This window comes from Pagrus pagrus, assembly GCF_965226575.1.
Source record: "Pagrus pagrus genome assembly, chromosome: 7".
Taxonomy (NCBI): Eukaryota; Metazoa; Chordata; class Actinopteri; order Spariformes; family Sparidae; genus Pagrus; species Pagrus pagrus.
In genome coordinates this window covers 32,752,601-32,766,181 of record NC_140191.1, presented here as the reverse complement: position 1 = coordinate 32,766,181, position 13,581 = coordinate 32,752,601, and the positions used below count along the sequence as shown (strand labels likewise).

Below are 13,581 nucleotides of genomic sequence, written 5' to 3'. Positions count from 1 at the left end.
TGCCAGCAGACAAAGGGAGATGCACTGTAGCGCTAAACACAGTGGACTACCACACCAAAATCACTGATCTGCTTAGTGATACTTACACCTATGAGACACTGAGGCAAGATCCTACAAGTATCTACAAAAGAAGGTTATAAAATATCTGCAAAAACTGGAAAAGGACAAAGCCATTGACAGGCCATTATATTACCAACTGTACCCCGGAGAAGCCATCCCATGTATCTATGGACTCCCCAAGATACACAGGGAAGGAGTGCCACTCAGACCCATCAGCAACAGCATCAACTCAGTTACCTATAACATATCCAAGCACCTAGCCAGTATCCTAGCTCCTTCGGTCAGTAACACTCAACACAACATCAAAAACTCACAAGATTTGGCCAACAAGGTGAGAGAACCGGCTCCGTATTAAGGGACAGATCCAGGATCTCTGTGGCGATCGCCCAAATTAAATTGATTATTAATAAGAAATATTATTTATTTTTCTTTTCACTCACCTTAAACAAGACACCCAGCCCTGTCACCCTTACGGAAATTTCCTGTGGTAAAATACCATAAAATAAAAATGCAATTTCTGTGGTACTCGTATCTCATGTTCTTGTGGTACTATACCACATGTTCCTGTAGTAAATTCCTGTGGTACTCTAGAGGTTTATGTGGTATTTTGGGACATTTACCACAGGATTGTACCTCAGGCACTGCGGTACTTTACCATACATACTGTGGTACTGAACCATACAGTTTGTAGTATTGTACCATACATTCTGTGGTACTTTACCATACATTCTGTGGTACTATGCCATACATTCTGTGGTACTGTACTACACATCCTGTGGTACTATACCATATATTCTGTGGTATTGTACCATACAGTCTGTAATATTGTACCATACAGTCTGTGGTATTGTACCATACAGTCTCTAATATTTTACCATACAGTCTGTGGTATTGTACCATACAGTCTGTGGTACTGTACATTCTGTGGTACTATACCACACATTCTGTGGTACTGTATTACACATCCTGTCATGCTATACCACACATTCTGTGGTACTGTACTATACATTCTGTGGTACTATACCACACATTCTGTGGTACTGTATTACACATCCTGTCATGCTATACCACACATTCTGTGGTACTGTATTACACATCCTGTCATGCTATACCACACATTCTGTGGTACTGTACTATACATTTGTGGTACTATACCCTACATTATGTGGTACTGTATTACAAATCCTGTGGTACTATACCATAGTATACCATACTATATCATACACAACTACAACAAACCTAAACCCAACCTTTAAATGAGTTGTTTATAATTAGTTAAAGGAAACACCTTATTCTCAGAGGTCATATTTAATTACAATTTTAAAATATGCAGTATGAGACAGACAGAATAAAACATGTAAATAGATTAGTGGATTTAGGAACAATAAAAATAAACTAATGTTTATAAATCATATTTAACAGAGGCCAAACCAGAATAAAATGGAGGGGATATTCAATTTACATTCTCTGGTGGCCAAAAAAATCCCTCTTTTTTGGATTATTTTATTTTCCTTTTTAACAGTTTACGTTAATTTGAAAGCTTGTTCCTTGCTGCTTCTCAAAGGACATGCCGAGGTGTACCCGGAAACTGGACAGCAACCGTTGCTGAAAAAGAGGCAAGACAAAATTCCTTAGCAAATACCTTAGAACTTCAAACTGTAATCCTTTACAATAAATGTTTTTACAATAAATCCATCATGTGATTTAAGCAGCACATGCTGCCATAAGATCAATGTTAGTTAAACAACAAATTCAATACATTATCTATATTTGCTTATTTTGTTCTGGGTTGCTCAAGCCTATCTTTGCACGTTTCAGTCTGAGGCAGTATACACATTTACTTCTGTGACAATTACACAGTTTTCAATCCACCACATTTGCATGTCTTATACTGTATTTGCAATTTTACTTAAGAATTCACAATCACATGGCAATAAACAAGGAAATGATAAACACAATGTCTGTCTGGCTCAGCAAGATTTAAACCCAAGACCTTGTTGCTATGAGGCCACAGTAGGTCATTTAGAGAAGCAAAGTATAGAGTTTAAAGAAGTGTGTGATGTGAAAGTGTAGTCAGTTAAATTAAAATGCTTGAATCGATCTGGTCTAACATCCTTTATGATGTTAGATGTTCCAAAGCTCTAAATTCCGCTCTGATGAGCACGAATCAAGGAGAGAGAGAGTAGAATTCTGAGTAGAGACTTAGAATTTTTTTAGATTTTGACAAGATATGAATTCAGCATAAAACACAGGATAAACACACTTAAAAATCTCAATTTAGCAAACAGTTCCTCACATTTTTTTTTATTAACTGGGCCACTGCCACATTTTATTACCCTAGCCACTGTAGGTAGGGGGGAAAAAAGCAGATCCGTGGGAGGGGGGTAATATTCAAAGCAAAAAATTTTCCGAGATTAAAGTCATCAATTTATGAGAATAAAACTTGGATAGTCTCTGAGATTATGAAGTCAAATATTTTTGAAAAAACTCAGTAATTCTCTGAGTGTGTGTGTCATTTATGGGGGATTAAACGGGAAGAATTATTTTTTTCTTCTAAATTTGCAACTTTAATCTCAGAATTTCCAAGTTTTTTCTGTGAATATTACCCATCTCCCCCAGCTCCGTATTTTCTATTTTTATTTTTTTAAACCAACAATGGCCCTAATATGCGGTCGTATTTTACTTATAACTTCTAGGATACATTTACTACACGTTTAACTTTAGAAACAAACCTCCATATAATCAGCAGTCCAGCCTCCATCTTGATGGTGGCCTGGATGGCTCTGATTTTCTGGCTGGCCTTGTTAGTCGTGAGAGGAAGACACCAGCACATAGCACATAAACGAAAATATGGGTATTCAATCAAGCAACACTATTTTCGCAGTTTTTAAATAAACTGTCCCACTGCTACATTTTACTGATAACCTCTAGGGGCAATACACTTGCTACATGTTCAACTTTAGACACAAACCTCCTCAAAATCAGCAGTCCAGTCTTCATTTTGATGGTAGCCTGGATGGTGTTCACTTTTTTTAGGATTACCGGACTGTTTGTTGTGAGAGACATAAAAGACAGAATTAAAGCTTGACAACATTCTCCCAAATAAAAAGATAAACATTTAAATAATCAATATGCAATTGGATCATTCACTTTGTATTTAAATCACTTACAATTCAATGTAATAGCTCAAAACTGTAATATGTGTCTTTATCTTTCTGTTATTTCACCAATAATTGCTATACATTACTCTACCAGGACCAGGAATAATCTTATGAGGATATAGTGGTTCATATATAATGAGAATCAACAGTTGACAATGCTAAAATACTGTTACAAATACATATTTAATATGATATGATTAAATAAACATTATAATCTACATTTGCAATATGATCCTTAGGAGAGGAAAATTTCAGCCAACTTGGAGTGAGATTTTTTTATCATGGGCACCATGATGGCCATGATAAAATATCTCAGAGATAATATCTCAGAGAATAATGCATGAATCTTGGAAAAAAATCAGGCATATTTAGTTGGCTGTATTTATGTGTGAGTTTGAAAGGGTACTGTTTGGCCTTGCTAAAGATTTTCACTCTACTAAGTGCTAATCTAGTTTTTATAAGATATATTTAAAAAAGATCACTGAAAACATTAGAATGAATCTTTTGGGAAAGCCTTCACAGTTTTGTCAACAAAACCTATGACAAAACAACTTTTAACCTTACAAGACAAAAACTAAATAAAGCAATCTTTGATAAGAACCATTATGATGAAATGTACAGTAAGTATGAACAGACAAATGGATGAATGGATTCCAGTTACTGTTTTAAAGCAAGGGCTTGTAGCACCCAACAATGAAATCATTTCCTGAAAATGTCATAACATTTGCACTTAACTTGATCGAAAATGTCATAACATTACAAGCTTTGAAAAAATGTGAATAGCCCACCTGAAAATGTAATAAATTACCAATGATGTAATCAATTGTCATGACTGGGACTTTTGGTGTGGCTGTGTTGTGTGTTTCTGTGCCTTTCTCTTCTCAGGCGTGGCCTCAGAGGCTGGCCGTGGCTTTGCTGCTGGCTAGAGCTTCTCACTCTCACACAACTGCAACGCATCTGATCATCAGCGCCAGTTTAAATACCCTGGTCTTCTCTCTACTCGCTGCCAGATTATTTAATCTCTCTGATGTAGTACACAGCCTCTTCGTTTGTGCTATCTTCATTGAAACTCGTCTCTGGTGCTATGTAGTGTGTTACCTTGTTAACATTGTCTCTCCTCGACCTCTCTAGTGATCGACTAGCTACAGTACCAGTTTCCAGGTTCCTGGCTGCCCTACCACCCAGCCTCTAGCACCTCTGCAACCTGCCTGCACACTAATGTGGATTCTCAGTGTTTTACCCTCCTGAGCCTCCACCTATACCTCAGCCAGGGCCACTGTGAGTCTCCACCACCACGCCACCTGCCTGAGCCCAAACCTCACTACGCTAGCCAAGAAACCTGCTGTGCCGTCTTCCTGGACCTGAGCCAGAGCCTCTTCCACTACCTGCCAACTCTGCATTTATAGTTCCTTTAACCATTTCCCTGTCTTGGTGTCCACTTTTGGGACTAAAATATCTGGTACACACCATAACATTACCGGTAAAATTAGTAATACAATATAAGTCCAACGATTCATTTTATTACATTTTGTTTGCAGGAAATGATTACATTGTTGAGTGCTACAAATCTTATAAAATGACCTGCATGTATCTGTAGAATCACACTGTAGCCTGGCTCCTTATTACTTAACCAGTATCCTCTGTCGCCCCCAAAAATATCTCTTGTTCAGAAGTTGATTTAGTTTTATGAAGTATTGATTCCTTAGGAACACATTTATGGATTAAATCTATCTATAATCCACTGAGAATTTGACAGGAGGCTGCAACACAACAGCTGGGACAAAGTACAAGAAAAAAAGCAGTCAATCTGTTGTTTAACTGGCCACGCCAGAAGACCAGTGTGTGTGCATGCGCGTGCGTGTGTGTTGTTTTGTGAATGATGATATGTCATTTTGGAGTCTCTAGCAACCACTCAGTCATTTAGTTATGAGGATGTGTTGCCCAGCATCGGTGCGCCGGCTGATGCCACCAGTGGCTGGAAGCTGCTGTATATTTACATCAATACCACTGACTAAAATGGTAGTCTCCTTTATTCTGGCCACCAGTGGCAGCATTTAGGTAAACAACTTTACTCCCAGATTTCACAAGGCACGTCTGCATTGCATTTTGTCAACAGCACAGCCGCCAGAGTGGATCTGACCATGCTAGAAAAGGCTGGTGGTTCCATTGTCTCTCCACTCAAGGAGGGTGGAACAAAACAGCTTTGCACACTTCAGGTCACAGAGACATGCATTTCTGCCTGGGTGGTTTCTCCAACTTTTGGGTCACTAACAATGACTGAGCTGCTAATGTCCAAAGTATGGAAGTTATGGAGCAATTGAGGACCTCATGAATAACATTCATAGTCAGGTCTATCTCTGGGCCATAGTGTTGGAGGTACCAATACTACCAGTGTTGGGCTTCTAAAGAGCACATATGTCATATATGTTTAATTTTTATCGGGTTACGTAGTCATGGTGGTAGGACCAGTAGATATTAGTAGTAGATTACAGGATTGTCGTCTGTTTCATTAGCAGGCCATATTCATCTGACAATCAGTGTTGGGTAACATTACTTTTAAAAGTAACTCATTACGTTACAGGATTACTGCCATTAAAAAGGAACATGTTATATTACTGCATTATCTACTGAGAAAAGTAATGCGTTAGAGTACTTTTGAGTCACCAAAAATTAAGGTAAAACCCCTTTGCGACTCATTGCGCATGTCGGTTGTATTGTCCAGATGCCCTGTAGCTAACTGTACATGTACCTTTGAATGTACTGACTCTGTCGTAATTTTGTAGCCTTCTTTATGGCCCACAATCGGTAACTTTGCAGCATAATAATAGGAATGACAGACGTAATATAATATTTGCAGCTCTTTATTTTGCTAACAATCTGACAGTGAACTGCCGACAGTATTAGGCACAGCTGTTTACAAGAAAACATGTAAAACTTAACTTATAGCCAGTATATGATGTTTAAACATGCATTAATGAATCCGTAAACTATGAGTGCTTACATAGAAACCATAAAAGCACAAATTTACCCTACGGAAATTTTTTTGCCTGTCCTTGCATTGATTGTTTGGGGGTAAAAAAAAAAAAACAGACCCCCAAGGGGGGAATATATTGTGTATTTGTATTACTGAATGTACTGGGGACATAGGGTATGGATATATTATTAGGACGTGGCTTGCTCCCTCCGGGTCGGGGGAGAGTTTTGCCTCAAGTGGAGGAGTTCAAGTATCTTGGGGTGTTGTTCACGAGTGAGAGAAGGATGGAGCGCGAGATTGACAGGCGGCTCGGTGCGGCGGCCGCAGTAATGCGGTCGTTGTATTGGTCCGTCGTGGTGATTTACCGGTCAATCTACGTTCCTACCCTCACCTATGGTCATGAACTTTGGGTCATGACCAAAAGAATAAGATCCCGGATACAAGCGGCCGAAATGAGCTTCCTTCGCAGGGTGGCGGGGCGCTCCCTTAGAGATAGGGTGAGGAGCTCCGTCACGCGGGGGGAGCTTGGAGTAGAGCCGCTGCTCCTCCACATCGAGAGGAGCCAGCTGAGGTGGTTTGGGCATCTATATCGGATGCCCCCGGGAGGCGTCCCGAGGGAGGCGTCCCGGGCATGCCCCACCGGGGGGAGGAGACCCCGAGGAAGACCCAGGACATGCTGGGGTGACTACGTCGCCCGGCTGGCCTGGGAACGCCTTGGGATCCTCCCGGAAGAGCTAGAGGAAGTGTCCGGGGAGAGGGAAGTCTGGGTGTCCCTGCTCAGACAGCTGCCCCCGCGACCCGGCCCCGGATGAAGCGGGAGAGAATGGATGGATGGATGGATCTCACTCTTGTTATCTCCTATTCATTGGGTCATTTTGATTTCATAACAGGAAATAGATGTGAACCTATAGTACATAACCAGGAAACAGATGTCTCCCTGTAAACAAATCATAATTGTTTGATTCTGTATAAAGAGGATGTACACTCATACTAAGTTTCAGTTTTGTTGCAATTAAACTCTTTCCAAGCTGCAGTCTCTGTATTTTTCTTGAAGAATACTTTCTCTATAACACACGCAGCCACCTGCTGAGTAGCAAGGGGGAAACTGCAAAAGTGCAAATGCTTCAGGGATTTTATTTTTATTTTTGTGGCAACAAAAGAAAAGACAACAACTTTTTTCTAGTAACTGATTTTTTCTATGATTAACACTTACTAAATAACATGTTACGTTACTCGTTACAAAAAAATAATAATCTGAGTACTCCAACAGATTACTTTGTAACAAGTTAGTTACACTGCTGACAATATTGTAAATTATGTTAAAGTTCAGGAGAAAACAGTTATCATTTTGCAGTTTCTTGTATTTTTAAGCCACAGATATGTGTACCAAGTTTCTACCCTACATTAGTAGCAGTCAGGAAACAGCGGTTGTCTTGGTAGACAGAAAATGTTGTCTGTCAGGGCCTACCCCCTTGTGTCTGCTGTTTGTTGTCTCTGCTGCTGTTATTGTCAGTGCAGTGGTGTGATAAGGGCTGCTGGGACTTGATCTACACCTAGCCTCTGTGTTCAGGCTGTTTGTTTTTGATTGTGAGTCAGCCCCACTGCAAGGACAAGACAAATGCACAGCTCTGACCTCTGTGACCTCTCAGATGACTGCCTCCTGCCCACCTTCCCGCTCTCCTCCTGTGCTTTTTGGCTTACACCTGAAATACTTCTTCTGATTGGTTTTCTTTTCTCATTGTCTCTTGTCTCACCTATATAAAAACATTATGATGTGATGCCTTCTTCCTTTTATGTCAAGATATATAAAACATAGTTTGATGGTTGTGTGTTACTCAGCATAAAGGCGTGGTTGAACGTTTACATACACTTGCACATATGCAGAAGATGTATATCATGGCAGTCTTCAGTTCCAATTATTTCTACAGTTCTCATTTTTCTGTGATGGAACAAGTGGAACACATCTTACACAAAAAAACATTCATGAAGTTTGGTTCAAATCTGAATTTGTTATGGGTCTTCTGAAAATCTAACCAAATGTGTTGGCTCAAAAATATTCATTCAATATTGAATGCTGAAGAAAAAAGCCAAGAGCATCTGTAAGGATTATACACACCCCAGACACTCCCTATTCGAACCACTGCCTTCAGGCAGACGGTTCAGGACAATAAAATCCACCACCAACAGACTGAGAAACAGCTTCTACCCCAGAGCTGTGACCTCCATCCGACCCCCATAATGAACAATCCCACCCACAGAACCTGCAGCAGCAGGTGACATACTTGCACTATCTTGCACCACCACTGTTTTGCACAATTGCTCTGCCAAAGCTGCTACCTCTGACTACTGTACTGTATACCGTATATATTTATATATTTTTTATTCTGTTTTTCTTTTTTTTTACTGTAAAAAAAAAAAGAAAAACAGAATAAAAAATATATACCAAACTATACCAAATAAAATATAAACTAAAAATATACGCATATGCGTATATTTTTAGTTTATATTTTATTTGGTATAGTTTACCGTTCTTACTTTGCACTAATGATTTCTATTGACCTGAAGAGGAAGCCACACACAATTTCATTGTACATGTGTATAGTGACAATAAAGAATATTCTATTCTTTTATTCTATTCTATACAACAAATTGAATGACCAATGTTGGTGATCTAGAAAGTTGTGTTGATCAAATGTTCTTTGTAGCATGACCTATTAACTTCTTCTGAGTGATTATGATTGATAACAGCTGATGACCTTTCTGGGCCCATTTTGATAGGGCTTGTTTGATACACTGATCCACTAGACTCAGCCACAAACACTACAATGGGAAAGACTAAGGAGCTCAGCATTGATCTGAAAGGGCACATTATTGATTTGAATAAGTCAGGAAAGTCACTTGAAGCCATTTCAAAGCAGTTACAGGTCCCAAGATCAACTGTACAAACAACTGTGTGTAAGTATAAAGTGCATGGCACAGTTGTGTCACTGCCACCATCAGAAAACACAAACTATCACCTGCTGCTGAGAGAAAACTGGTCAGGATGGTCAAGAATCAACCAAAAAACAAATCTGCAATGAATCAGAAGCTGCTGGAAGACAGGTGTCAGTGTCCACAGTCAGGTGTGTTTTACATCAGCATGAGCTGAGAGGCTGCCAGACAAGAAAGAAGCTCTTGATCCAGACGTGGCACCTTAAAGCTGGACTGAAGTTTGCTGCTGATCACATGTACAAAGAAAAAACCTTCTGGAGGAAAACTCTGTGGTCACATGAAACAAAAACTGAGTTGTTTGGCTACAATGAGCAGCAATATGTTTGGAGGAGAGAAGGTGAGGCCTTTAACCCCAAGAACGTCATGGTGCTGGTAGCATTATGCTGTGGGGATGTTGGATCTGGTGCTCTAAAGAAAGTAAATGGAATAATGAAGAAGGAGGATCTCCAAATTCTTCAGGAAATCCTAAAACCATTAGCAGAAGATTGGCTCTTGGGTGCAGTTGGGTGTTCCAACAGGACAGTGATCCCAAACACACATCAGAAGTGGTAAGGGAATGTCTAAATCAGGCTAGAATTGAGGTTTTGGAATGGTCTTCCCAAAGTCCTGACCTGAACCCCATCAAGAACATGTGGACTGTGATGAATAAACAAGTCTGTGCCAGGAAGCCGACAAATTTAGTTGAACTTCACTGATTCTGTCAAGAGGAGTGGTTCAAAATTCAGCCAGACCCAACAGATTTGGTCACATGTTCAGAAGACCTATAATAAATTCATTATTGAACCAAACTTCATGATTTTTTTTTTTGTGACAAAGTAGTATTAGTGTGTTCGACTTATTCCATCACAAAAAATGAGAGAAATCATTGGAACTCAAGACTGCCATGATATACATGTTCTTTACAAGTGTATGTAAACCTTTGACCACGACTACAGGTGTCCCCTTCTTTTTAACATGGAAAACAGAAATGTTTAATAGTATATAACCTACTGCACGTGGCTGAGTATGAGACTTACAACCCGAAAATGATTTTCTTAATTTCTCTCATGGGGATTGAGTATGACATGATATCTTGTGTTACTGGGATAGCAGACTGGGGCAGTGCTGACAAACAATTTCTATTTTATTATCAATTTCCTGTGGTAATTTTGTATTGCTTCATCTCTGGTTTCATCACATTTTATTTACTGTGAAATATGTTGATTGTTTGTTTCTCTTTTGAATTATGAATGCATTTATACTGTTTCTTAAACTCTTACTCGATTAGCAGGACTGTAATTTACATTTATTTTGCACCACATACTTACGGGACACACACCAAGATGGATATGTCAAATGGTGACTGTCCACTCTGTAACTCTGACTTTATTGTACAGGTAGTTATGTCATCAAATAAATGGTTTTATGGTGTTAATGCTGCTACTCTCATTTAAGTGGGTACCAAAACGCTATTGAGGTTTATCACCCAGTACTACTAGTGACCACTCGATGCTGGCCCAAGAAAAAATCCATCTCCCATCTTCTGATTTGCAATACATAAACTTATGTCTTTATGGTCTCTACAACTAACTATCTTTTGTGAATTTATTTTTATTTATTTTTTATTAGAAATGTATTAGGGCCTGAGACACGCAGCTATGGTGGGTTGTAACCCGTTTTTCAGACTCATGGTGAACCACCAACAGTTCACTCAGAGATTCTGGTGTGCTATGCTAGTAGCTGCAAATGTAGCCTTGAGCCTCTAGCCTCAAGCATGATCAAGATGAAAAGCAGGCTACAGAGGTCTGAAAAGTAAGCTCACTATCTAAACTCCACACTTTTTTCCACAGATTTGGTTAGTATAATTTTGTAGTATTCAGCCCAATCCAAAGCTGATTCCAGAGACACAATTTGAGGTCATTTATCAGACTTCACACAGCCCTCTGAAAACAGGCTCTGTTTTCCACAAAGACAGTAGAACTCCCCAACAGCGTAGGGATAACGTGCTGTAGTAATGCATTACGGTAACATATAACTTTAAGCAGTAACAGAGTAATATAATCATTTCTTATTGAATTGTCGGTAGCATTATTACAGTTATTAAGTCCGGTAACGCGTTACCCCAAATTAAGACCCACCTGGTTGCTGGCAATCCATTTTAAGCTCATTCAAAACAGTTCATAACGATAGCCTTTGTCAATGCGGATATGCTATATACATGGTTATATTGGTCAGATTCTCCACAGTTCAGTCGTTCAGTTTATTTAAATGTCCACTTTGTAAGAAAGTATATTTTTGAGTCTCATTGTAGCTTGGGACGGTGGCAATCCCAAAGTGTCAGTATTTGACAGAACTGAAGAAGCCTCTTGGATAAGAGGTGAAACGTCTTCAAAGAACTGAAACCAGTCCAGTTGCCTGCGATATAGCACATGACCTCGATGACTGAGAACCTTCATCAACATTTGACAAGTTGGTAACTTTAGTTACTAGTTACTCTGCAGATTCATATTAACCAGTTGTGTTTGGCTAGTACTTTTGATACAATACAAATAGGCCTCATACTAGAGTATTTTCCCCACATGGATTGTTTAGTGCGGCATACATACAGGTTTTGAAATGTCGGTTGGTCAACAGACTATATAGTTAACATTCAAATAAACATTTAATCCATCAAAGTAGCTGCAATTCATTCTGAAATCAAGCGTTTTGTATCACTAACAGTGTAAGCAAATCATCCTAGAGTGGTGCTCTCCATCTTTGACTAACAGCATGTAGTGAGACATTTTAAGTGAGAACCTACATTCAGAACCACTGGCCATCCATTAAAATAAAACAACCAAATCCATATAGTGAATCATTTAAGCAACAGCATGTCTCATTCCTCTCTGCAGTATTGTTCTTTAACCCAAGACTGTTTTTGCCAGTCATTTAGGCTGTGCAACAGTCAATAATGGGTGAATCAAACACTGAAACAGAGGGGTGGGGAAGGCTGACAGCATGGCAATGTCTCTCCATTTTAGCCTTTAGATCAGCCAGCATGTAACACAAAGTGACAGGCAAAGCCGACTCCAAAAATCAAAGCCTCCTTTAGCTTCCACATTCTGCGAATGGAACTATTTGAGTGGCTTAGAAAAACTTCAAAGCCAGGGAGAAGGGGACTTTTTTAATTTCAGATAAGGCCCCGGAGCTGAATGTGAACTGCTGGAATTGTAGAAGTTCACATCTTAATCGACGTGACCAGCTGAATTGAGGAGCAAAGAACTCATCTTCCGATTCCTGTTTTTCTTTCTCCCTGCTGTTTTTTTCCCCATTTTCTTTTTTTTTTTAATTTGTATAATCGAAAGATGTTGCCAAACCTCAGTGGGTAGAGAGAGTCTGAGAGTGCGGGTGTGTATTGATTTAAAAAACATTTAGTTAGTGCAAAATACATTTACTTTGTTAAGCTGCAGTAGTATCATCAGCTCCATTGATTTCAGTGTGATGCTGTTGTCATTATCAAGCCTAGATAATCCCTCCTAAATCAGCCTTCCTGCATGAGCAGTGAAGTCAGTGGCTTTCAGTGTATTAGGCTATTGACTCCAGCTTGTTCTGCAGCCTTCATGTGTGACTCTGTGTGTGTGTGTGTGTGTGTGTGTGTGTGTGTGTGTGTGTGTGTGTGTGTGTGTGTGTGTGTGCGCGCGCGCGCGTGTGTGTGTGCGTGCGTGTGCGTGTGCATGCGCACTGCTCATTCTAACTCCACTTATTCCTTTCCCTCTTTGAACTGAAGGCCTGACTAAGGAACAAAGGCATCAGTCATACAAACACACTGTCACATTGTCCCATATAAATAAGCCAAGAGAAGCAGCCATAACAGGTCTACCATACAGACAGTGTACTGACACTGACTTATTACCCAGGTGAAGAAGCACCAGCAACCTTTCTGTTTTGATGCATTTTCTTGGACACATACATAGTATTGCAGACATGTGACTGTGAAACAAAACTATCACTTTTATTATCAAAGTCCAATGTGTTCCTGTTTTGAGTGAAAACGTGAAACGTATTATCATAAGCTGATAACCCCAAAATTTGGAGTGATGTTTGTGTTACTGGTGCCTTTTAAAGACTTCCTGGTCTAATAACTATACCCTACCCAAGCTTTTGATACTATACTGTATAATAAGTTACACCAGTTTATATTTTCTTTGAATTACCATGAAGGCAGCTGACAGATAAAATTGGGTCATTAAGTGATTTCAATGGCGACAAATTTGCACTGTGAAAAAATATAATAATTAAATCTACTATCTATCTATATCTAATATCTGCAGCATTATCCACTTATCAGCTACACTCAGTATGTTTGACACAAGGACGGAGGTTTGGTTTTGATATTGGTGGGGACAGAGGAAATCACAGAAATACGAAGCATTTGCA

At 39.5% G+C, this 13,581-nt stretch overlaps 1 protein-coding gene across 1 annotated transcript in view; it reads right to left on the bottom strand.

The window, feature by feature from the left end:
- Nucleotides 1–1,416: 1,416 nt before the first annotated feature.
- LOC311259812 (uncharacterized protein) overlaps nucleotides 1,417–13,581 on the bottom strand; it is a 36,142-nt gene continuing 23,977 nt past the window's right edge. Inside the window, exons 3-5 of the mRNA XM_084357145.1 lie at nucleotides 3,032–3,106; nucleotides 2,793–2,855; nucleotides 1,417–1,665 (exon numbers count right to left, since the gene is read on the bottom strand). Coding sequence (XP_084213271.1) covers nucleotides 1,584–1,665; nucleotides 2,793–2,855; nucleotides 3,032–3,106 — 220 coding nt within the window. The 3' untranslated portion in view covers nucleotides 1,417–1,583. The remainder of the gene's footprint in view (nucleotides 1,666–2,792; nucleotides 2,856–3,031; nucleotides 3,107–13,581) is intronic.